This window comes from Camellia sinensis, chromosome 3 (genome assembly GCF_055761805.1).
Source record: "Camellia sinensis isolate YWXY chromosome 3, ASM5576180v1, whole genome shotgun sequence".
NCBI lineage: Eukaryota > Viridiplantae > Streptophyta > Magnoliopsida > Ericales > Theaceae > Camellia > Camellia sinensis.
In genome coordinates this window covers 73,632,444-73,657,063 of record NC_138963.1, presented here as the reverse complement: position 1 = coordinate 73,657,063, position 24,620 = coordinate 73,632,444, and the positions used below count along the sequence as shown (strand labels likewise).

At 32.3% G+C, this 24,620-nt stretch overlaps 2 protein-coding genes and 2 non-coding genes across 4 annotated transcripts; 2 read left to right on the top strand and 2 right to left on the bottom strand.

Moving 5' to 3' along the window:
* The first annotated feature begins 2,097 nt into the window (after nt 1-2,097).
* LOC114260665 (UDP-xylose transporter 3) lies at nt 2,098-10,133 on the top strand. Its single transcript, XM_028200816.2, has 9 exons — nt 2,098-2,363; nt 2,531-2,573; nt 2,675-2,843; nt 6,286-6,470; nt 6,953-7,020; nt 8,131-8,263; nt 8,488-8,649; nt 8,736-9,008; nt 9,720-10,133. Exons 3-9 carry the CDS (start codon nt 2,723-2,725, stop codon nt 9,834-9,836), a joined length of 1,059 nt encoding a protein of 352 aa, XP_028056617.1. The 5' UTR covers nt 2,098-2,363; nt 2,531-2,573; nt 2,675-2,722; the 3' UTR covers nt 9,837-10,133.
* Nucleotides 10,134-17,895: 7,762 nt separating this feature from the next.
* On the bottom strand, nt 17,896-17,989 carry LOC114260684 (small nucleolar RNA snoR114). Its single transcript, XR_003628714.2, has one exon. It is a non-coding gene; the product is annotated as a small nucleolar RNA snoR114 (small nucleolar RNA).
* Nucleotides 17,990-17,998: 9 nt separating this feature from the next.
* On the bottom strand, nt 17,999-18,069 carry TRNAG-GCC (transfer RNA glycine (anticodon GCC)). The gene has a single exon. It is a non-coding gene; the product is annotated as a tRNA-Gly (tRNA).
* Nucleotides 18,070-21,039: 2,970 nt separating this feature from the next.
* On the top strand, nt 21,040-24,366 carry LOC114260664 (small ribosomal subunit protein eS26x). The gene is made up of 5 exons (XM_082920047.1): nt 21,040-21,254; nt 21,351-21,443; nt 22,679-22,763; nt 22,897-23,027; nt 24,019-24,366. The coding sequence occupies exons 1-5, from the start codon at nt 21,252-21,254 to the stop codon at nt 24,085-24,087; spliced, it is 381 nt and encodes a 126-aa protein (XP_082776173.1). The 5' UTR covers nt 21,040-21,251; the 3' UTR covers nt 24,088-24,366.
* The last annotated feature ends 254 nt before the right edge of the window (nt 24,367-24,620 follow it).

Genomic DNA, 24,620 nt, shown 5'->3' with positions numbered 1-24,620 from the left:
TTCAGTGAATTTAAACTCGCTTGAATTGTTCGAATTACGTAAGTCAAACTTCTAGCTGGATGACCTCCCGAACAACCGTTCGGACGATCGACGTCACTATTGTCAACCGCAGTTGTCATCCTTGACACAATTGTAACCGCAGATGTCACCCTTGTCTACCAGTATGTCAGCCAACATCTGCTTGGATAACCAGCTAGATGACTGCTTAGATAACCGACTGGACGACCGACATGTATAAATTCAGACAATTTAAACGAGCTCAAATTCGATAGATATAACAATATTCTTTGACATAAACATCTCAATTTCGACCTATGCTATTTTAGTGAATTTGCAACCAACCACATGACATAAATAAAACTGAAAAGGCTCTCCAAATTGAAGATATTTTTAAGCATAACCACACCCGTCCACATGAAATGTAAGGTGGACCAACTTCAGATGGGATTTACACTGTATAATAAGAATATAAAGATTATTCTAAGAAAAAATGCTTTGTAGCTCGAAAATGATGGGGCTCAAATGGCCCGATTTCCAGTACAATAGATTTTCTCTCTCCTCTATATCTCTTTTGGAAAATGTTTCGTAGCTCAAATTTTGTGGCTCAAAAGTGGCTCAAATGGCCAAAACGACGTCGTTTTGGCCATTTTTATGTTGTTCTGTACTCAAAACGACGTCGTTTTGGCCATTTGAGCCACTTTTGAGCCACAAAATTTGAGCTACGTAGCATTGTCGATCTCTTTTTCTCCAAAAGTATCTCACATTTTGCAAAATCCTCTCATTCTCTCTCTCAAATCCACCCAAAGTCTTCGATGACCCTCACCAACGTGTGGGTTTGGTAGTTTTTAGAGAGTGAAAGTAGAAAGAAGAAAAAGAGGAAGTTGATTTTTTTCTTTTTTATGGAGATTCAACACTGTGAATTTGTGGCTTGAATTTTAAAGAGTATGAAAGAAAGTAGAGCTATCTAGAGAGAGAAAGCTCTCCCTCGGTTGAGCAATGGTGAGTTTTCTGTGTAACAATGGTGAGATTTAGACTGAATCCATAGATTGAGTGAGAGAGTGATTTATTTTGATTATTCATGTCTGGTGGTTGCTTAGGTTTAGGATTCTGGATGGACCATTAATGATCATGGTAAAGATCTAGCTCCGACCTCTCCGTTCATGGCAGTGGATTGGGTTGTGGTGGTTCAAGTGGTACCTAGTTGCTCTGGCTTGTTATAGGAGTGACCAGTTTGGTAGTCGTTAGTCAAGGCGCGTTGTTTGGGTAAATTAAAAACTACTAAACCCACTTCGATGGCTTCCCATCTCTGGCATCCTCCCTTCCTCCTCTGTTCCTCTCTACTCCTTTCGGTGTCCTCTCTTTCTTTCCTCTATTTACCCTCTCTTTTTTTTCTTTTTCTTCTCTCATCCTCTTCATTCTCTCTTTCTCTCGCCTCTCCGTTTGTTAGGGTTTGGTTCTCAAACCAGTTTCAGAAACAAAAGAGAGGGGGAAGGAACAAGAAAAAAAGAAAAGAAAAAAAAAAGATGCCAAAACGACGTCGTTTTGACACATTCAAACCATTCGGGGTAGCCCATTTTCGAGCTACCTAGCAGAACTATATTCTAAGTTCGATTTACGCAGACATCAAATTTAATTTAATCATTTCAAATCTGTCTATCTAATTTAGTTATCATTTGGTTAGGACTTTTTTGAGTTGAGACTTTTTTAACTTTGGGATTAAAAAATTTGTTTGGATTGACTTTTTTAATTTTTTATGAGAGAAAAAAATGAAATAATTATAATTTGAATATAATATTTTATCTTATTAACTTAGCATATCTTGCCTTTTAAACTTATTTAGACAAAAAAAACCCTACTCAATAGACGTGAATTTTTCTTTTCGAAAGATCATATAGATTATTTTAAAAATTATTTAAATTTAGAACATTAACAAAATTCAATGGTAAAAGTAATATATTATTTTAACAAATATTTTAATTTAAGTCATAGAAAAAATATATAACATTTTCACATGCTTTTTATATATATTTTTCTTTTAATTTTTTAAATATTTTTTCAAATTCATAAATCAACTACAACTTAAACAAATTTTTTTTTGTCAACCTCCAAAAATATCAGAATGAATTGGATGGGCCATGCATGGGGTCAAATCCTTGCATTTATTTGCTATCTTCAATTTCAGTTTTGTTTCCACACATTTTTATTTATTAGTCATAAATAAATTCTTCATAAAATTATACTACATTCTTAACCTCCCTCTCTTTCTCTCTGCTCATAAACATCACATACCATTGCAATAACGCCTACAATCCCTTCTATATCTATAGATCCATTAGAATTTCTCCCTAATTTCCACTCTTCTGGTGATTCTCTCTCTCTCTCTCTCTCTCTCTCTCTTTCTCCCTCCATTTATATGTATCAAAAATAGCAGATCTAGGGTTCAGAAATACTCAATTTTTTGCGCAAATTTTCTTCTTCTTCATTGTCTTCTCATATCGCATTTTTAATTTAATGTTGGTTATGCATGCAGTTGAGCTGGTTCGCGCGTTAATTTTGATACATTTCGGAATGAGGTTCGGTTTCTGTGATCAATTATTTGTTTTGCTATGTGTTTTTTTTTTTTTTTGGTATTGAATTATGCGAATTGATAGTGGATTTGGTATTTTTATGGTAGATTGTGGGAGAGATATTGAAGAGAGGGCAATTAGATAAGGGTGTGAAGATGAGTGAGGGTAAGCGGTTTCAGCTGGGGACCATTGGTGCTCTGAGCTTGTCTGTGGTTTCGTCCGTGTCGATTGTGATTTGCAACAAGGTGCTTATTAGCACACTTGGTTTCACTTTTGGTGAGTCATAAATCTTTTCAGCATTATAAATTATTTAGTATTAGTATTAGGCTTATGCTTATCTTTTTATTGTATTGTGTGGTTAATTTGGTTGTTGATCTGGTTTTGTTTGTTTTTCACTTTACATTGGCATTCTACACTTTGTGCAGATAGTTCAGTGTTCCAATTACATCCATATTTCTTTTGTGGCACTTCCATGTCCAGTTAAACAAAAATTTGTGGTTATCAATAAATATATTATACTTGTATGAGCATATTTTTATGTTGATCAATAAGGGATGCCACAGACGATTTTGCCCTTACCAATATGAAATTAATTGACAAATAAAGAAACTCATTTAATGTAAGGGGTATTAGTTTCTGTTATGTACAGTGTTGTTAACAAAATTAACAGAAATAAAAACAAAAGAAATAGGGGAGAAAAGACCCACTTCGAGGGAAAAGACCTCCAACCTGACCTTCTGTTCTTCACAATTGAAGAGTTCTGATAATATTTTTCCTCCGTTCTTTCATTAATAGATATGCTTTATACACAAGGAAACTATAATGCACTAAACCCATGATTGTATAATGTAGGATAACTACCCACTAGTCCACTTTCCCATGACCCCATGACCCCTACCACTAACTACAATAAAATAAAATAAAAAATATTTTTAATAAAATAACATAGGTTTTTGTTGTAAAAAGTTAAAAAAATCTGATGTACGCGTGAAACAGAGGGGACAATTAGCAATTGTGGTCAAGCAGGAGAATTTATGACTAAGGAATAAGGACACACCCAACCTCATGTGGCTGATGATACGAAGACTAGTCTAATTTAGGAGTTTACATTTGAACGTTGATCATACTAGTGAATGCTCTGTTGAGGAGTTAAAAGAGCTTGCTTCCATCATGTGTTTACTTGGTAATGTTTGGTCAAAAGATATTTAATGCTCCTAATTAATATGGAGTCTCACTGAAACTAAGCCTCCAGCTCATCTTTGTTTCCATAAATGAGCTTCAGTAGTTGTTCTCCTTGCATGAGACCATGAGCTTGTTTAGTCTCAAATAGAGTATTTTCAGCATGATATTGATCTTTACAACCTTGAGATACTGCCCTCTCTCTCTCTCTCAATCATATAAGGGGCATTTCATTTTACATTCAACTTCTCTACTACTCCAGCATACAACAATTTTATAGCAATAGAATATCACATTATAGGGGAGATACTGTCAGTGGGGGAATAGTAGATAATTCTCTGTTCACCCACTTCTCTTTTTATAATGGTAGTGCGTCTGTCATGTTGAATTTTACCACTGGCAACATATTGGTGTTTTCTATCATTGTAAACGGGTAGATCCCTTCATTCAATATCATCAGGCATTGAGATAGGAGGGAGAGGGCAACTAACTACCCAATTCCCATCGATGTAGTTGATTTGGTTACCTTCTTTTACACCATGTGGAAAAAATATGATATTTGCTTTCCTCAGGTCCAGTCAACTGAGGCTGCTTATCTAAGGTTATACACATGCAAATTTAATGCTATTTTTTATTCATCCAAACATATACGTTATGTTGTCTTATTATCGACCGGATTGATGATTAGCGCAACTCCCAATAGTGTAGACAAGAGGTGTCCTTGTGATTATACTGTGTACAGTATGTATCTTTATTTATGTTTAACAATTTCTTGAACACAAATTACCATAAAAATATTTTTTTGGCGGGAAAATAAATAATATTACCATAAAAACATAAAAGAAAAAATAACATTACCATAAATTTTTTTTTGACAAAAATGCATGAAACACTTGATACTGTATCATCTAGGGAAAACGAGGTGGACTCTTTATAAGTGATCAAGCTATAGCCAAGTTTGACTGAAGAGGGATGTCATATCCCCAAGTCCTATGTCTTGTAGGTTTAATGTTGACTCACCACTAGCCAATGAAGATTAGACTATTGGTAAATACTATTTTTAAAGGGAAATGATATTCACACTTATGAATATCATTGTCTTTTCGGAATCTAAAAATATTATTAATCAAGGATTTCATTGCATATATGTAGGAACTTTATGTCAATCTAATTTCATCAATGCTTTGTGAAAGCAGAAAGCCTATCAAATTCGCTACCATCCTTAATTATATTTCCCTGTCACCACCCCAATATATGGTTTACATTACACAAGTCAAGGATTTAATGATATTTCTAGCATTTACTTTTGAAGGGTTTTAGCATATTGTGGGCCAATTGTGTGGGACCCCCAGTAACCCTACATCCCTTTCACACAGCATGTGCATTCATATGAAATATATCTTGTGATGTTTGCTAATAGAAATAATATAATAACAGAGTCATGAATCTTAATAGTTTTAGTATAAGCTAGCAAATAAGGAAAGATTTGACAAATTAAATTGGCATATGTCGTACCCATCCAATAGGTTATAGGGTAAGGAAAGGGAATCCTGCAATAGCCACCATGCCATCTTAAAATGGTTATTGAGCATGTGGAATCTTTTGGATCTGTTTTAAAGAAAATTCTGATGGATTCTTGGTTCAAATTGCAGTGGGTGAGTTGAAATGGTTAATCACTTAATTAAATGGTTACTTCACCACTGATTAAAAGTAAAATATAAATATGGATTCAAACCATATTTCACTATTTCGATGTGGGAAAACTTGAAAGCATTGAATGCCGTAATTTTCTAGTTTTTTCTTTTTTCTGTTTTTTTTTTTTTATATTTTTATTGGCAACAACGAAAATTTCATTAAAAAGAAAAAGGATCATGTACAACAAGAGAAGGGGACAGGAGGTCCGCCAAGAAAAATAATAAACAGAGAGGAAGACACATGCTCACATTCTACAAATGATTCTCCAATCCCTAGAAAAAAAAAATTAAAAAAGAGGAACCCCTTTAAGGGAGGAGCCACTGACACCCAAAAAGATGCCAAAAAACAGATCCTCTCCAAAATGCATTAAAGATTGTCTTCCCTAGCTTCAAAATTTCTAGCCATAAAATCTATAGAATTGCACAAACCACACATTTCCAAAGAGCCTGTGCCTTTGTTTGAATGAAAAACTCTAAAGTCAATGCATAGCAAATGCTTACAAGAGGATGGAACAACCCAATCAACCTCCGCCAAATACAAAACTCTCCACCATAAAGAAAGATCTAGATTTTCATCTAGAGAGATTACATTTTGTAAGGGATGATTTCCTTTAAATAGCATTATGAAACCTCATAGTGCCTTTGATTATCCAAAATCATTGATAGATTATACTTTGGATTTAGGAAATCAGCCAATTCATTTGAGGTAATTGCTTCCAGACTTTTTTTAATCCTACAATACAACCTTTTAGATTACAGAGGTCATTCCATCAGGACCCAATTTCTGATGATTTGTTGACATGGGCATGAATCTTTCATTATAACTTCCTTCTTTGATGCTTCAGCTTCAACTTTGACAAGCTGGCATCTTCTGGTCACATTTTGTTCCCTCCATGTGGCTTTATGGATGAAATTATTTGAGCACAAGCCTTTTGATCCAAGAGCCGTGATGGCATTTGGCATCCTGAATGGGAGTTCCATTGGACTTCTGAATCTTAGCTTGGGCTTCAACTCTGTTGGTTTTTACCAGGTAAAGTTATCACTTGAAATTTTGTTTTTATTGTTGTACTCATTGATTATTAGATGGTGTTATAACCTGAATTTTTGCTGGACAACAATTACTGTTTTAATGTCTTTTTGGATTTCATAGCATTGGTGACTATATTTGCTATACAGAAACTATTTTTACTACTAGATTTGAGAAAGGCATAACATGTGCTAGATGTTATTCTGAATCACATGAACTATTCTGTGTTGTTTGAATGGTTACTGCTGATAGTGAAAGATCATTGATGTTAGGCTAATCATCTAGTTGAGATTTTGCAGTTCAGGATTACAACAAAAAATCAAATCATGCATAAAAGCTGTCTTGGATACGTTGCCATTAGATCTTTTTCTGTTCGGATTGTATTCGGTCATGTTCAATTTCATATCCTTCAAGCCTGTGGTTCATCTGTTAAAATTTCTATTTGAAGTGTTAGTTTCTGAAACTCTCTTGGTTTTTTATTTTAGATGACAAAACTGGCAATTATCCCCTGTACAGTTCTCTTGGAGACCATTTTCTACAGGAAGAAATTCAGGTAAGTTTTAGTTACACTCTCCCTAAATATGTCACTATGCTTCTTTTTTCCAGTTTCTTTTGTTCTTAAAGAAGAATTCTGTCTATATAAGCGAAGCACTGTGTATCCTTGAGTTTGGAAACTGTTTCTTATTTGTTGGTCCCAAGTGACAATAATGCTTGCAACTGTGAAGGGCTTCCATCGAATAAGCTGTGTCTATCTTTGCAACTAATGAGGATCCTATCCATTTTTTTTTGTAACTTCTCCATATTAGCCTGCATTCTATAAAATGCCTGTTCCGATGTAATCTAAAACTAGTAACAGGAAGTGCTACTTTTGACTTATTTATACTAGTGCTTCAGATCAAGTTCCTGTTCATAGTGAATTTGAGAACTGGAATTGAAATGAAGGACAAGGGGTGAACAAAGATGTTTCAGCTTGATTGCATTGACCACTAAAAGTGCTAGCACAAGGAAAATGGTAATTAATTATCTTCAGTTATTCCTACAAGCTGCTAAATGAGTGACGGAATGAGATTACTATAATGTAAGAACATAAAGGAGAAATTATTTCTGGAAACCTTTAGGTGAAGGCCTTTAGATACACAAAAGCATGCATTTAGCAGCTTCTTTGGCGATGAAAAGATTCCTTTCACCCCTCCCCACAAAAAGCCACGAATATAATTGTAGGGAGTTTCTCAGTTCCAAGCCAGCACATCAATCGTGAGCTTGTCATGCTTTCTTGGTGAGGAGAGATGGTTCTGTTAATATTCATGTGTCGTCAATACTCCGAATTTTGAATATCTTCAGTTATGATCTCCCATGGTTCTTGATTTTATTGGTCACTCATGCATGGGCCAGCTAGAGAACTCTAGACCTTTCATTTCAGTACTTTTTTTTTCTCACTTACCTATCAACTCTATGTGAACCAACAATTTTTGTGCCTTTTAGTTAAACCTGCAATTCTTTGTTTGGGCTTTATATTAGTCTGTTGGATTTCATTCAGAAGTACAATATAAATTACAATTTTAAATTTGTAATTTTGATTTTTTTTGGGGCCTTTCCTTGGTCATAAATTTGTACATTCAATTACAAGTTTGTGTTCTAATACTTTGTTAACAATGATGCACAGTCAGAATGTCCAGTTTTCACTTGTCATCCTTCTTGTGGGTGTTGGGATTGCAACTGTGACTGATCTGCAGCTAAATCTCCTGGGATGTGTCTTGTCTCTGCTTGCAATTGTTACAACTTGTGTTGCTCAGATTGTATCCTGAACTGCCTTTATTATGTCTTGTGCATGTTTTCTTTTTTTGCATGTGTCCTGTTAAATTAAAGCAAATTTAAATTGATCTTAAAAAATAGCAAAAAGCTTGCTTTCCATTTTGCTTGGAGGGCAACTATGCAAAAATTGGTGAGGTATTGCAGTACCATGTTGTTCTCGTTATTAAAATCTCTCTTCTTGTTTTGAGACCTTATCAGTTACTTCTAGATGACCAATACTATTCAGAAAAAGTTCAAAGTTTCTTCAACCCAACTCTTGTATCAATCTTGCCCCTATCAGGCAATCACTTTATTCATCACTGGCCCATTTGTTGACGGACTTTTGACAAATCAGAATGTCTTTGCTTTCAAATATACCCCACAAGTGCTGGTGAGAATTGAACGACTGATACCCCACACACCCTCATCAGTTATTGTCTAAACTGCTATTTACTCTCATTCTGTCTCTGATTGCAGGCGGTCATAGTTCTGTCCTGCCTTATATCAGTCTCTGTGAACTTCAGTACCTTTCTTGTAATAGGAAAGACATCTCCAGTTACCTACCAGGTCCTAGGGCATCTTAAAACATGCCTAGTTTTGGCCTTTGGCTATTGTCTGCTCCATGACCCATTTAGCTGGCGAAACATTCTAGGAATTCTCATTGCCATCGTTGGGATGGTACTCTATTCTTATTGTTGTTCTCTTGAGAGCCAACAAAAGGCCAGTGAAACATCATCACAACTGTCTCAGGTACTTCACATTCTTTCCTTTTCTCCCTAAATGTATTTTCATAACTCATTTACTGATAAGGTTAATTTCACTTTTACCCCCTGAACTATACCTACGTTTTTTTTTTTTTTTTAATTTTTTTTAATTTCATCCTTAAACTATTAATTTTATTTATTTAGTCCTTAAAGTTTATAATTCCCGTAAATTTGGTCCAATTGGAGATGGTTGTCCAAATCAGTAACTGTTAAAGTCTAATTTGATAGGCAAAAAGATCATTTCAAAATTTGAATTTAAACCATACAACCAAACACTCAATTTTCTTATGAACTGTCTTAAAATGAGGGGTAGATAAGAAGATGGGTGTTTGGTTGCAGGGTGTAAGTTATCTAATGTAGTGTTAATAAGAAGATGGATGTTCGGTTATGATTTAGGTTGTTTGAATTGTAAAATCATGTTCTTGCCCATTAGTTTAGGTTTCCGCCATTACTGATTTGAAAAGACTTGTCTCCAACTGGACCAAGTGAGCTGAAATTAGAATCTTTTGGGACTAAGAAGTAGATGAACTTGATAGTTTAGGAATGAAATAGGAAAAATAACGTGGTTTAGGAAATAAAAGTGAAATTAACCCATTTTATATAATTATCACTGCTAAATGGCATAGAGGTGTATCTTTTCCCCTAGCATCTCTCTCTTTATATTCATATTCACTTTTGCGTTTTTTAATCATTCAAGGCCAAGGAAAGTGAATCTGATCCTCTAATAAGCGTGGAAAATGGAGGTAGCATTTTAACCGATGGTATTGCTCAAAAAGCCCCCACGTGGAATTCAAATAAGGACCTGCAAGCATGAAGCTTCCTCAAATAAAATATATTTCACTCTAGTTCAAAATTGATACACAGAAAATGTGCCACAGCGATGAAATTGTCACTTCTAGGATCTCCACGTATTGAATAGCTTGGGGTTGGTCTTTTTTGAGGAGTTGACAAATTATGTTCTAGTAGTAACCTGAGTTAAAAGGAAATGTCATATGTTGCAGCAGTTTTGGTTATTAGAGTTTTGTAAGAGAGTTGGGTATGCAATAGAATGGGTATATTGCCAATGGGCTATTTGTTCTCAAATACATATAATGACTATCCCCTTTAACCACTCCTTTTGTCGATATTGTTTTGTTTCTGTGAAGAAAATGAAGACATGCAGTCTTGATCATGAAGATCAAGTTCCATCCATTTTTATCAGAAATTGTTCCATCTAGATATATCTTTCATAGATGTAAATGGACTTGGCTTGCAGCATTCTTCTGTGCAACCAAATAGTCCTGCCGCTTTATTCCAATTCACTCACAATCATTGGATCATATGAAAATCTCAAAATGTGAAAATCTCAAGACATATCTAATGAATGGTTGTGAGTGAATTGGGACAGAGAGACAGAATTATTTGGAGACAGAGGATCCTTGCACCATTCCTCTCTCTCTCATTGGTTTGATGGCTAAGAGTAAGGGATCTGAGATGTCTGACTTGTCTAGGTAGAGGCGTGCGTGTCTTCATATCAACTTTCCAATCCAAAGAGAGAATAATCTTATCTATAAGTAGTCAACTAACCTCCTTCAACAAGTACACCATTCCTCAATTCTAACAAACTGACATCACCATTCTATTGCCCCAACTATCATTTTATAAAATCTCAGCATGGGGCAGAGGAGGTTCGGAACCCTTATCGCTTCATGTTCACGTGGATATCCACGAAGGATACTTAAGGATGGTCAGAAGCAATCAATCAAAGTGATTCTTTTCAGGATACTTAAGGATGGTCAGAAGCAATCAATCAAAGTGATTCTTTTCCTTACTGATTCTTTTCCTTGCTAATTCTGATTTCTATCAGCTTTTTCATTTGATGGGACTTAAGGCTTTGGTTTGATTTGGTTTAGAATCGGTCATATTTGGTCTATTTTTAACAAGAATTGGTCGGTGTAATTTTTTAGTTTGATTTTTTCGGTTGTCTATTCAATATTAGTTCTAGCATTTTATGCATTGTATTAAATTAAAACCGATCGCTTCAATATATATTGTATTTATAATATATATATATACATATAATTTACTAATATAATAATATTAACAAGTAAATAAATTATAAATTTGGCTTATCTCAAGTTGGTCATCTTAACTTGAGAGTGTGTTTGGAGTTGGTAGGCTCATATTGGGATCGATTTCGATGATTCAAACAAATTTTGTTGTCCATTTTTTAAAAATAAATATGGTTCAAACATATAATTATTGATGTCTAACAATCTCAAATTTTTGCCTAAATATTTTCTTTAATGAGTCTTAAAAAGTGATTGATTCGGATCATCGAAATTGATCCTAATATAGGCGTACCAAGTCCAAATCTCTCAAGTTGGTCATCTCAATTTGTGAGTGTTTGAGCTTGATCGATTTCGGTGATCCAAACCATTCACTTGTTAGAACTCGTTAAGTAGAATATTCATGTAAAAAATCGAAATGATTGGATATCGATAATTATATATTTATATTAGATTTATATTACAAAAAATAAATAATTATTTTTAAAATTATATTTATCATTTATTTTTTAACAATAAATATGATTCAACCAAACACTCTACCTTGTTGATTTTTATTTTTATTTTTTATATATTTTTAACAAATGTAACATGCCCAATGGTTAAAAAAATAAACTGGCTCGAAGGGTTGCACAATAGTGGATTGTGATGAAGACCAACCACAACAATCTCATCAATCTCGTGTTTCACTTATTTTGACAACAAATAAGCACACTTTTTCATGTTTTTGTTTTGTGTGTTTAAATTTTTTTTGAAAACAAATTTTTTTTATATATTTTTAACAAATTTTTTTTTTGAAGTTTAAAAGCAATTACTCAACAAATAAATGAAAAAAGACATGGTGGCGAGCTCGGCCTCCCAGAGAAGTTCTAGAAAATGACTTAAAAAGGTAGATCAAAAATATATATTTGAAATTGTTATTGTGAGTTCATAGCATGAATGAATTTTGACTATTGATAAAAAAATTATGGGTAATGTATACCAGAAAATGACTTAGAAAGATAGATCAAAGGTATATATTTGAAGTTGTTATTGTGAGTTCATAGTATGAATGAATCTTCGCCATTGATTGAAAATTATGAGTAATATTTTGGTTTTTTTTTTTTAGACCAACTGCCGCCTCCAAAGAAGGAACAAACATTGAGTGCAATGATAATATCATTTTATTTGGTATCACTACTCTAACAAAGAAAGAAAAGAAAAAGAATAATAAATGAGATTACATGGATACCCTTTGTCTCTCATTAATTCAGTCATATAATCTCTAATATTGTAATGTGAAATTCCTCATTAATATATCATTATGTAATATCATCATTATACTTAATATTTAAGTGCAGATATATGAGAACATGTAGTGCTGTTATGCTATGTGGGCGGAGGCAGACCTGTAGTGGGACTTGGGGGGTGCCATGGCCACCCCCAGGTTTTGAAAAATTACACTACCACTTTTGCATTTTTAAGTGTTTGTAAAATGTATCATTGGATTGCCGCTTAATTTTTTAAAAATCATTTTATTAATTCTATATTTCATTAATTTTTCACAATGTATAATGAATTGATTTCTTACTATTTCATATGCTACTTAGCATCAATAAGATCTACACAAATTTATTTATACAATAGGTGTATGTCACTTGTTTTTATTTACTAGATATTGTCAATTAATAAAATGGTTTCATTAATATTTCATGACTTTAACATCTCTAAAAAGTGTGAATCATATTTAATGTACAAAATTTAGTATTTTATTTTCAAAAATATTAGAGGTCCAAATTTGTCTACCCAAATTTTGTATCCCTAATATTATTTTTATTATGGAGCCCGTCTTTCACTTTGCAAAAAAAAGATATCACTTTATAGTTGAACCAACTCAATAAAATAATCACATACCAAAAACAAAAAAGGAAAAAGAAAAAAGAAAACCATGTTACTTTCTATACCATGCGCTGTGGTTTTGTCCGGCGGTAACACGTAGAAAATCCTCACGACTTTCCAATTAGACCAGCTGAGAATCAAACCCGGGTTCGTGTCCACAGCTAGTTCCTTATTTACCACAAAACCAAAGGTGTTAGCTGCAAATAATTCCTCACTTTTTAATATTTTCTTAATTAAGGTCGTATTCCCCCCCCCCCCCCTCTCAAGGTTTCTCTCACCTCTTCAAGGTTTCTCTCACCTCTTCAATTTGGTTTGAATAAAATAATTGGCAAAAAAAAAAAACTCAAAGCTGTCCGATTCAAACCAAATAGTTTGGTTTACTTTTCTTAATCTACTATTCAATCAGGAATTTTTTAATTACCGATTCGGTTTTTGGATTCGAATTAGACCATTTGAAAAAATACATATATATATATATAATTTGTACGGGGAGCAAATATTCGTCACTGTTCATACTCCTTGTGTCCAAACTTTGCTTCACTTTGAATAATTTGAGAACACAACGACAGTGAGCTGCTCGGCCGGTGTGATGCCGGAGAGCCCTCCGATGATCAAGTTAGCACCATTTTAGAGAGAGAAAGAGAGAGAAGACAAAAGAGAGATAGAGCTCTGGGTAGCCATAAATTCAGACCTGTTGTATGGAGGCGCCGCTCAATCTATATAGCCTCTGTGCGCGCTATTTTACTCGTTTTTTCCTGGACACGTGGCTGTACTGCCCTCTCTATTCTTTACACTTGTACCCGTTAATACTGCCAAACAACATTGGCCAAACTGTCAAACGGTATTCACGCACACGATTGGCGGATTTCTCTTTTCACACTCCAATTGGACCACCTGGCAATTTCCATTGAGCTGGGCATAGCCAGGTCAGTTTCAGCCTCAATTTCGGCCGACCTTTAGGGTGGAGCTCAATAACTAGCTCAGTTTGTTCAACTCCTTGGACCATCGCTTCACCTAGCTCGGCTTAGCCCGGTCTAACTTCCGGACCTTGGGCTAACTTAGGCGCATGATCTAAAACCTTGGCTAAACTGCTCTCGGCTATGCCAACTCGATCGCGTAATCCAACGGCAAGGCCCAAGTCACAACTAATTTGGCTTGTTTGCTTGGCACAAACTCCCCTCTCATAATTTATTGAAAAAATTTATGAGATATGTTATGATATTTATGATCTTTGGTTATGACCTATTATTGTATTAGTTATGACTTATTGTAATATTTGTTATGCAATTATTTTTGTTATGACCCAAGAGTTCTTTGATTATACTTTATATGGTTTTTGGTTATAATTTGACTCATTTTTTATTTTTTAGTTAGGACTCCCATATGATTGAGTTATGACATTTATGCTAATCAAACTTACAAATGTCATAATTTGCATGTGGTACACACACTTTTGAGTGTGTACCATAGCATTACCCAAAACTGTGATGACTATTGTATGAATGATGATAAAGTTATCAAAAATTATAGTTTCAAAATGAACTGAATCATCTTTTATTAGTTCAATTTGATTAATTAGTTCCAAAATTTTCATGATTTGGTTTAGTTCCAAATTCATAGATTGGTAATAATGGTTTAGTCATTGATTCTAAACCAAACCTATCTAAACTAGGTTGACCCTTATCCTCAATCATCCATGTAAGTGATATGAGTTCTTTTTCTCTCTTTATAAGGTAAAATCCATGATACTCCCCTCAACTATTTTTTTTTAATCACTTTACTGTTTAAATTAAAAGTTGCAAAACTTACCCCCTTCGTATAATAATTTTTTCAATATGAACCTTTATAACAAAAATACTCTTCAACTATAGGATAAATTACACTTTTTACTCTCTTGAATTATCACTCAATATCACTTTACGTCCCTCAACTAATTAAAAAATACTACATTTTACCATCTTAAACTATGAATTTGTATTAATGTAAACCTTCTATTAAAAAATTCATAAACAGATGAAAATTTTATATATGACTTACACATGACATCTTAAATATTATAAAAAAATATATTATAAAATACCTAAAATAACATTATTATTTTTTTTCATTCATTTCTTTTACTCAAGGTAGCAAGAATGGTAACCATAGCATAGACCGCTGTGGTTGTTGATATGGGCAGGGCAAATACTGGGGGAGAAGGTATTTTTAAACAATTTACAAAATTTGAGATATTATGTGCAAGTCACATATCAATTTCATTCATTAATGTAATAAATCCTTAATGAAAGGTTTATATTAATATAAATTGATAGTTTCAAGTGAGAAAGTATACCACTTTTTAGTTAGAGGGTATAGTGATATTGAATGATAGTTCAAAAAGGTAAGGTATAATTTGCCTTTAAAGCTTAAAAGGTATTTTTCATCATTAAGTTCTAAATTGAAAAAAAAAATTAATAGCTAAGAGAGGTTAAGTGTGATAATTTTTATTTTAAGAGAATAAAGTGATATAAAACAATAATTGAAAAAAATAAAATATACTTTAACCATTTTTTATATTAAACTCTTCAATCCAAACATGGTAAGTTTAGCACTCCCAATAATTCAATTTTGCAAAGAAAATGGTGGTGTGGTTTATTGTTGTGGTTTGCCGGAATTTTGTTCTCCTTGGTAAAAATCAATGTTCTCTATTATCTTTTACATCTCCAATTTGCTATAGTGGTTCTGCAGTAGGTTTAAAGGTGTAAGATATAGGGATGGAGTTGATAGAGTAGTAATAAACATCTTTTTGTTATAAGTTAACTTTTCTATTAACACCTAACATTTTACTTTGTGAAAAAAAGAAAAAGAAAAAAAATTGAGTGAGAATGCCAAATCTTTTACGTGGCAAGTGATATAACTAAATTCAAAAGTGATTTGTATATAACAAATATATCTAAAATGATAGTATAAATTTAAATTTAAATTCAAAAGTGATGGTATAAATTTAAATTTAAACTATCTAATTAATAAAAACAAAATACAATTTGTTCATATATTTATCAATATATGATTAAAGTAATTTTTTGTACAAATGATATTCACTGTGAAATTTACGCAATAAACGGTTCAAATTATCATTGTTAATCTAAAATAAAACTCACAAAATGAAGTATAAAGGAATATAACAAGGATAATAGTATGAAGAGCCATCATTCTCCCTCTTCTTTTTTTTTTTTTTGACTGCTTATTTGTTCCGTATTTTAGGATTTGTGTTATTTTCAATTATTTTCAGGGTAAAGTAATAATAAATCTCAAAATATAATTTTATATACTGTTTAGTCTTTTTTTTTTTTTCTTCTTCTTATGCACCTAAAGGTCCCATTAAAGTAAAAATTATACAAAATGATAGTCACTATACGTTTGGATTTAATTTTTAGGAATAAAAATGAATTTTTCTAAATGTGAAATTACATATTTAAGCAATCCACACTATAGAGGTTTTGGATTTTCCCTCATTTGGTAACAAATCCCACATTATAAACAAAAACGTAATACTCAATAAACTAAAAAACTTATTAATGTACTTTTATCAAACGTAACAATGTAGCACTCTAAAAAAATTCCTTAATATACTTTTTCTCAAACGTAACATTCCAATGTAACATACAAAAAAATTTCTTAGTATATTTTTTCTAAACACAACACTTCAATCGATATAATTTCAAACGTAACACTTCAATGTAACAAACACAAAAACATTAAAAAAAACTTTTTAATGTATTTTTTTCAAACATAACATTTATAGTTTGAAATTATACATTTATTCAAAACTTACTGAGGAATTTTTTTACTCCTTTTGGAATGATTTGACGAATCCCACATCATTTTTTTATAATGCTACATTTGGAAAAAAATACCCTAAGGAGTTTTTTTGTGTATTACACTAAAAAGTTTTTTTGGAGTGTTTAGTTTGAGAAAAGTACATTAATGAGTTTTTTTGGAGTGTTACGTTATTGCAGTGTTACAATTTGAAATTATACTTTTGCCCAAACCTTATTAAGGTATTTTTGTACTCATTTTGAAATGTTTTACAAATAAAAAAAATAGCCATATAAAAATTTATCCCAAATTTGATTATCATAGATTGTGTATCTTACCATTCTAGCACAAAAGAAAAAAGAAAAAAAAAAAGAGAAGAAAAAGAAGTAAACATAATAGAAGTAAGAAAAATGTTTGAGGGCCACAAAAACAGTAGCTCAAATGGCTCAAAACTCGTTTTGACAGTTTTGAGCCATTTGAGCTACTGTTTTTGTGGCCCTCTACCATTACTGTAGAAATAAGGGTATAATCACAAATATAATTTCTAAATAATATATTAAATCTACTTTTCCAAAATCAATGGGACTAATTAATCTATGAGAAAATCATTGGGACTAAATGAATCACCATTCCTCAAGATATAATTTATAGGTAAATTTTCTTATTTTTAGGGTAAATTACACTTTGTCCATTTTATGTTTGATCACTTTCTCACTTTCATTCTTAAATTTTTTTTTTTTTTTAACCTTCGGCCCTTTATGTTTCAAATTTTTCATATTTTACTTCTAAAGCTAATTTCTATTCAAAATTAGACATGAAATGCCATAAGAACTATCTCATAACATAAAAAATCTATTATTATATTAGAATTTAAATTTATGGAGTATTAGATATGTGAACAATATAAAATAAAATATTTTTATACCATGTGATTGTTAATTTATCATTTTCTGGTTAATTTTTAACATAAATTAATTTTAAGAGTAAATTTGAAAAAATTTAAAACATTAAGGGCTAAAGAGAGAAAATGTAAATGTTAAGAACCAAAGTTAGAAAATGATCAAACAATGGGACAAAGTGTAATTTATCCCTTTTTTTATATCGAATTCCTTTCTTCTTAAAAATCAAAAAGAAAACAAAAAAATTTGAGAGCTCAGATGCGCTATGATTTCGTCCGATTTAATATCAGACGGTTGTGAAGGACCCATCCATCACAGTGGGCGCAGATGATTCGTCACTGCTCTCAGAGTATTGCACCAGCCGGGAATCGAACCCGGGTCTGTACCGTGGCAGGGTACTATTCTACCACTAGACCACTGGTGCTTTTTGTTTTCTCATCTCACAATATATGATATATCTCTGATTCTAATGCCTTTCACTACATTATTAATAAGTACGTATTAGAGGACTTGTTTTGTGCACTTCACTATAAGTTAAAAATTAATAATAAAAAAATAATTAATTTTTATTTATTTATTTAAGTTGTTTATACTTCATAAGTTACAAACAAAAGCGCCATCAATTAGTTTGATACAAACTCACGTGATAACAAATGAGAAATATTATAGAGTGTGTACCATATGTAAGTTATGTTATTTGTAAGTTTGATTATCACAAATGACGCAATTCAATATTATAAGATTCATAATTAAAAAAAAATTGAGTTATAACTAAACATCACATAAGGTACAATTAAACAACTTTTACATCATAATCAAAATTTTGTCATAACTAACATCACAACATATCATAATTAATAACATGATAAATTATAACCATTAACTCAAAAGCCGTAACTAAAGTTAGATGTGATACACACAAAATTTCTCATGAAATATATATACACATATATATTATAAACACTTCAAATAAGCTATAACAAAATTCAACTATAACTGTTGCATTTTACATTCTAACCTATTCAACTACATTCCTTCACATTGGTAAAAATATGACAATGTCGTGATTTTTTGTTTTCTTGTTTTTGTTGAAAGTGTTTTAATCCCACCTTAGAGCATTTGCAGTGGATATGTTAGTGGGGAAGTTAGTGTCAGATGTTAAATTTTTAGCTAATTGAGGTTAAAAAATTGGCCCAATGAAATTGTTAATGTATTAGTTAAGACTGTCTAATATTAATCAATTGATTAAGCCTCCGTTTGGGAAGTGGGTTGGCTTTTTAGCTTTTTGGTTTTTTTGGCTATTTTAGCCTGGGCTTAAAAACTTGGTTTGGGAAGGGCTTTTTGACTTTTTGGCTTTTTTGAGTTTTTTTGTGAGAGAAGAATGTAATGATTATGGGTTGGATGTGATGTTTTGTTTGTTATGGCTAAAATAGCCTATTTTGTCTTTTGTGGCTAAAATAGCCAAAAAAGCCTCTAATCCACCTTCCCAAACGGTGCCTAACTATGACTGGTCACTTAACAAACAAAATAAGGGGGGGGAGAGAAAGGGCAAATATAGGAGAGGAGTAGGAGTGTAAAAATGACCTACGGTTCGTAGGTGATTCGAAGTTCACCTGTGGCTTGGGATAGGCTTGGCCCGATTAGGCCCAGACCCGAGCCCAGCTCGAGACCCTGGGCTGGCCTGTGACCGTTCAAGACCCACTCCAAACACTATCTGAAAGGCGTGAATATTCTCTAGGTTTGTGCCTAATTTTCTAGCCTACATATTTTTAAATTAACAAACTTTTAATACATATTTTTAAATTTCACTTTTATTATTTTTTGTGATATGCCACATTTTAAAACATAATTTTACTCAATACTCTTATTGTTTCCAGTGTAATTATTTCACCATCCCAACCAAGTGAGTATTTCACATCAACTCAATTGTTGTTTAAGCAACCACAATCTTTATCATCAAACAAGTCCTACGAAAAAAATAATAAATAAACAAATAAATTATAAATATACCTTTTGAAGTTTAATTAAAATACGAATTTCCTTTCATAGTTCTAAAAATTACATTCAAACTTTGAGATTTCTAATTTCATAAAAAATCGTCATTTTTATTAATAAATTATCAAGTCATTTAAGAGTTTTTAATGATATTAGAAATATGTTTCAATTAGTAATTTAGATAATTTTATTATTGAGCAGTTATGAATTTCTTTTTTTAGTTAATTTTGTTAAATAAAAAATTCTGATAAGTGGGTACTATAATTTTCCAAATCATAAGAGATAATTTGTATTTTAAATAATTTTTATAAGATATATTTGTAATTTATTCTAAAATGAAAAAAATAAAATAAAATTGTGAGTTATAACACATATATTTTTTAAATTATATAAATAAAATAGTAAATGATTTAAATATTTTTTAGTACACCCAACTGGATATTAGATTACATATTGTGTATGAGGTGTTAGTGGCACCAAGGATCCTCTAGAGTGTTTTTTTCCTAAAATTTCCTAAAGTGGTGTATTGTATGGTTGAGATTTAATGCTGAAAAATTGATGTGACTTGTCATTAAATCTCAACCACACAATGCACCACTCTAGGAAACTTTAAGAAAAAAAAACTCTAGAGGATCCTTGCTCTGTTAGTGGATGTCCAAAATTGTCATCCACAGAATAGTTTGCTTTAAAAAAGGTGAAAGCAAAATGTTAAGGGTGAGCACCATCTGGTTTGATTTGGATTGGGATGAAATCAAAATTAATTTATTATTTATAATTTTATAAAAATTAGAATTAAATTAACCTATTTTAATTATGGAGTCAATCTGAATTAAACTATTTAAACATAGTTCGGCTTAATTTGAAATTACAATTTCACATAATTTGTTCATAAGAAAAATCATATAATATTTTTTAAAAAAAGTATAAAACTCTCATCAAATATAACATTTTCAACTTAAACACATATATTGTTTCATCATTAATTTAAATAAAGATAATGTCTACTAAATAAACATATTGTTCAACATATAGAAAACATAAAACTTCCATCAAACAAATATTTTGTCTTGGAAAACAACAATTATGGTAAGATTGTATGCATTAGGGTGTATAGTAGGTATATGATTTAAGTTACAAACAGTGCGATTCGATTCCAATCTAGAATCGTGGAGTTAAATCCAAAACTGATTTGTGGAGATCGGTTTTTAAATTTTCCAAACCAAGATCAAACCAAATCTATCAAATTGGATTGTATCGGCTCAGTTTGCAAATTTTTTGATTTTTTTTGCCCTACAAAAGATAATATAAAACAAGTTCTGAATCATTTTTATAGTTGAGAGAGTACAATAATATTTGCTAATAATTTGATATAAATAATCCAAAATTTAATGCAAACACCATACGAATAAGGCCGGGTAAACGGGTCAGGCGAGTTACCGCCTCGTGTTGATCCCAGGGACAATGTATCGGATTATAGGGTTTCAAACGGCCCCTATATAAGGTCTCCCACATTCTCATTTCACTCTCTGCAAAACCCTAGAGAGCGGAAGAGCCGTCGGGCCAGCCTTTGAAGCAAGGGTGTCACCAGAGAATCAGAAGCTATTCATCAAGATGGTACATCTCTTGAATCTTATTTTTCAATTTGATTCATATTTATCATTAGTTCTCATCGATCGATCAAATCCCTGAATCTATGTGTATTCTGTTCAGACTTTCAAGCGAAGGAACGGGGGTCGCAACAAGCATGGCCGTGGCCATGTCAAGTTCATCCGCTGCTCCAACTGCGGCAAATGCTGTCCCAAGGTCCTCTCTCTCTCGCTAAAATGTTTGTGAATCGATGAATATATATATATATATATATATATGTTTAGATCTTTACGAAATGCGATTGATCTGAGTTTCTGTGTCCGTTAGAAAGTTTATTCGATGTTTCTCTAATTGTGGGTTTGATTGTAAAGTATGAAGCTATTTGAAAGATCCATTTCTCTATGTGCATTATGTGCCCTATGGATTAGATTTGTTGGGATTGTTATTTGTATAGCAAACATGTTAGGAGTCTGGCTCCAAACCCTTTGTGTCCTCCTTGCCCAATGTAGTTTGCCTCTTGTATCAATTTCGTCATGGTAGTTCTAATTGCGTCTATTTTACCTTTTGAAATTTCACTTTTTGTCAATTTAGTTCAATTGACAATTACCCTTTTCTAATTGGACTCAAATTAATGGACAAAATAATCTATTCACTTTCAAAGTAATTCAGGTGGGGTTGTCTAATTTTAAATAGGCCTTTCCCTCCTAAATGGATTATTTTGCCCTTGAATTTTGATCAATTTTTAGTGGAATGTAAAAAAAAAAATAAAAAATTAATGGGAAAACTTGATACAATTTAAACTACATGGATCAAATTGACAAAAGAGACAAATTACAGACTAAAATTATGCCAAAAGTCTGATCTTTGCTTTCTTTTTTTAATTAAGCCCCTAGACTAATTTTGGTTCAGTTAAACCCTCTAACTTCTCAAATTAATTAAATTTTGTTATATTTTGGTCACTTTTTGACATTAAATACATAGATAAGTTGGTAAAATTAATCATAAATTCATTTTCCTAATATTTTTTGAGGTTGATAATGGATATGTTTTATACATAACAGAGGGTTTTCGGGTTAATTTTATAAATTTATCTTTTAGGTTTGTCTTATACGATATCCTTAATTGGCAAAAGTGAACAGAATGTAATAGTAAGGGCTAAATTGGACTGATTTAGAAAGTTGAAGGGCTTATTTAAACCAAATTTTAGTTTTGGGGCTTAATCGGAAAAAGTTGCAAACTTTGGGGATTCATGTATAATTTACTCGTCTTGTCTAATCTGCTAAATGGTTTGGAATACTTCTATTATTCAATTAATTTAGGTTGATATGAAGTTATTAACACTAAATGGTGTTCCTTGATTTCAGAAATAAAAATGTGGCTATGCATGTTTGCCCTTGAGTTGGTTGATAGAAACCTTTGGTTTTATTTTGTTTAATCTTGGTCTCTCTTAGGACAAAGCCATCAAGAGGTTTCTTGTGAGGAACATTGTTGAGCAAGCTGCTGTTAGGGATGTCCAAGAAGCTTGTGCTTTTGACAGTAATACTTCTATTTTTCTCTATTTGGCTTTCTAATTTAGAAGTTCATATTATTTTACTGTTTGTTGTGATTATTTACTTGGACAGACAATCATGATTATGATTAATGACTTTTTGTTTTGCCTCTGATTAAGGTTACACATTACCCAAGCTGTATGTGAAGATGCAGTACTGTGTGTCGTGTGCTATTCACTCCAAAGTTGTCAGGGTTCGCTCTCGCACTGATAGGAGGAACCGTGAGCCTCCACAGCGCTTCAGGCGCAGGGTATGTTAACCTTGAGTTGTTATGTACTCTTGCCTTTGTTGGTTTGACTTATTTTCCATTTACACCATTGTTCTTTCTGTAATCCTTATAGTCTGTTACATTTCATTAATTTTGTGTAATATCATATTGCTGTATGAGTTAACTTTGTAAATGATAACTGGCTTGGGATCCTTGTGCATATTGCCTTCGATTTGTATTCAACATAATTCTATTATTCTGCCCCAACATACAACTAAGGTTGGGTATGAGTTGGATTTGAAGTGATGTGGTAGAGAGATAATGTGACTTAAATAAGATGATGTGATTTAAATAGGATAATGATTTTTTGACTTTTTTTGATTATGCCAAACCAAGCCTAAACATGACCTATTTTGCACCAGAACTTGACAGGTTTTGTCTGATTGCCCAACCTTTTTTTTTTGTTTCCATTAAAATTTGACATCATATGCATGGTCTTTTTGGTGAGCTTCATCTTTCATGTTACACAACCAATTTTTAATAGCTTAGGATGTAGTGTAGTTGCATTTTTGGCATACAATGTATTTGTTTAGGTAGAATGTGGGTCATCTTTTACGGTGTCCTTTCTTTGGAATTATATGTATTGGTTACTTGTTTCTCTAGAGCCTACTTATTTCAGTTTGGGATATTAAACTTGGTTTCTCACCCAATAAGGTGGTCCACTCACACTTGAGTGAGCCAATAGGCTCTTCTCTACACATTCATAGTATGGTACATGTCTGTTGTGATCATCCTTGTGCTACTTAATATGCAGTACCTATGTATTTTACCCTTCACTGTCTCCACCGATGCTTTCTAATTAGTCTTGCTCTGATTTAGTAATCACTATTGCTTTTCAACTTTCTTCTGCATCATCTGCTGACTTTGTCTTAGTTGTCTTGGTTTCTCACTTGTGTAGTTGAAAGTGTTGAGTTTTTTTTTTCTCTATATACTGCATTTCTTCTTTGTAATTTTCTTCTTTTTGTTGTGTCAGGATGATATGCCAAAGCCAGGTCAAGCACCACGCCCTGCTGGTGGAGCACCAGCTCCTCCTCGTACCTAAAAAACCACTGCTTGTTTTGGTCTAGTACTGAGCTTTGGTTATATTTAGGTGGAGTTTCATTATGGCTTTTATATGAGAACCTTTTGATCTTAAGCATTACTTTTGTTTTAGTTGTATCTCGGTTAATACCATGCTAAATTCAATGGGATCCACAGTTTTTGCATTTTTAGTGAAATTTTGTCTTTGTTTGTGACTTCCATTCGAATTTATTTGTACAAGCATCATTTCATTGTGAGACCTTGCTTTTTGTGTAATTGGAAGAGTTGGAAAAATTAATAATTTTTGTCGAGTTAGGTTATTTTTGGTTGTTGGCTCATAATCGTTTGGCAAAATACGAGCAATGGAAAGGGTTTGTTCTACAAATGTGTATTTTTTTTGTAATATTTTTTTTTTGGCAGATAGACCATTCACTTTCACAACTTGTTTTTTTTTTCCTTTTTTTTTTTATTTCTTTTGTTTTGTGGTGCAACATTGGCTAAATACTGCAGCTTGGTGTCATGTTTATGTTGTGTTCTGGATTTGTTTGTGCATTC

Coding starts and splice junctions, on each gene's coding strand:
- LOC114260665 (XM_028200816.2), top strand. CDS start 2,723: ATGAGTGAGGGTAAGCGGTTTCAGCTGGGGACCATTGGTGCTCTGAGC. Junction 2,844..6,285: donor CACACTTGGTTTCACTTTTG/GTGAGTCATAAA, acceptor TTGATGCTTCAG/CTTCAACTTTGACAAGCTGG. Junction 8,264..8,487: donor CAACTTGTGTTGCTCAGATT/GTATCCTGAACT, acceptor AGTTACTTCTAG/ATGACCAATACTATTCAGAA.
- LOC114260664 (XM_082920047.1), top strand. Junction 22,764..22,896: donor AGAAGCTTGTGCTTTTGACA/GTAATACTTCTA, acceptor CCTCTGATTAAG/GTTACACATTACCCAAGCTG. Junction 23,028..24,018: donor CACAGCGCTTCAGGCGCAGG/GTATGTTAACCT, acceptor TTGTTGTGTCAG/GATGATATGCCAAAGCCAGG.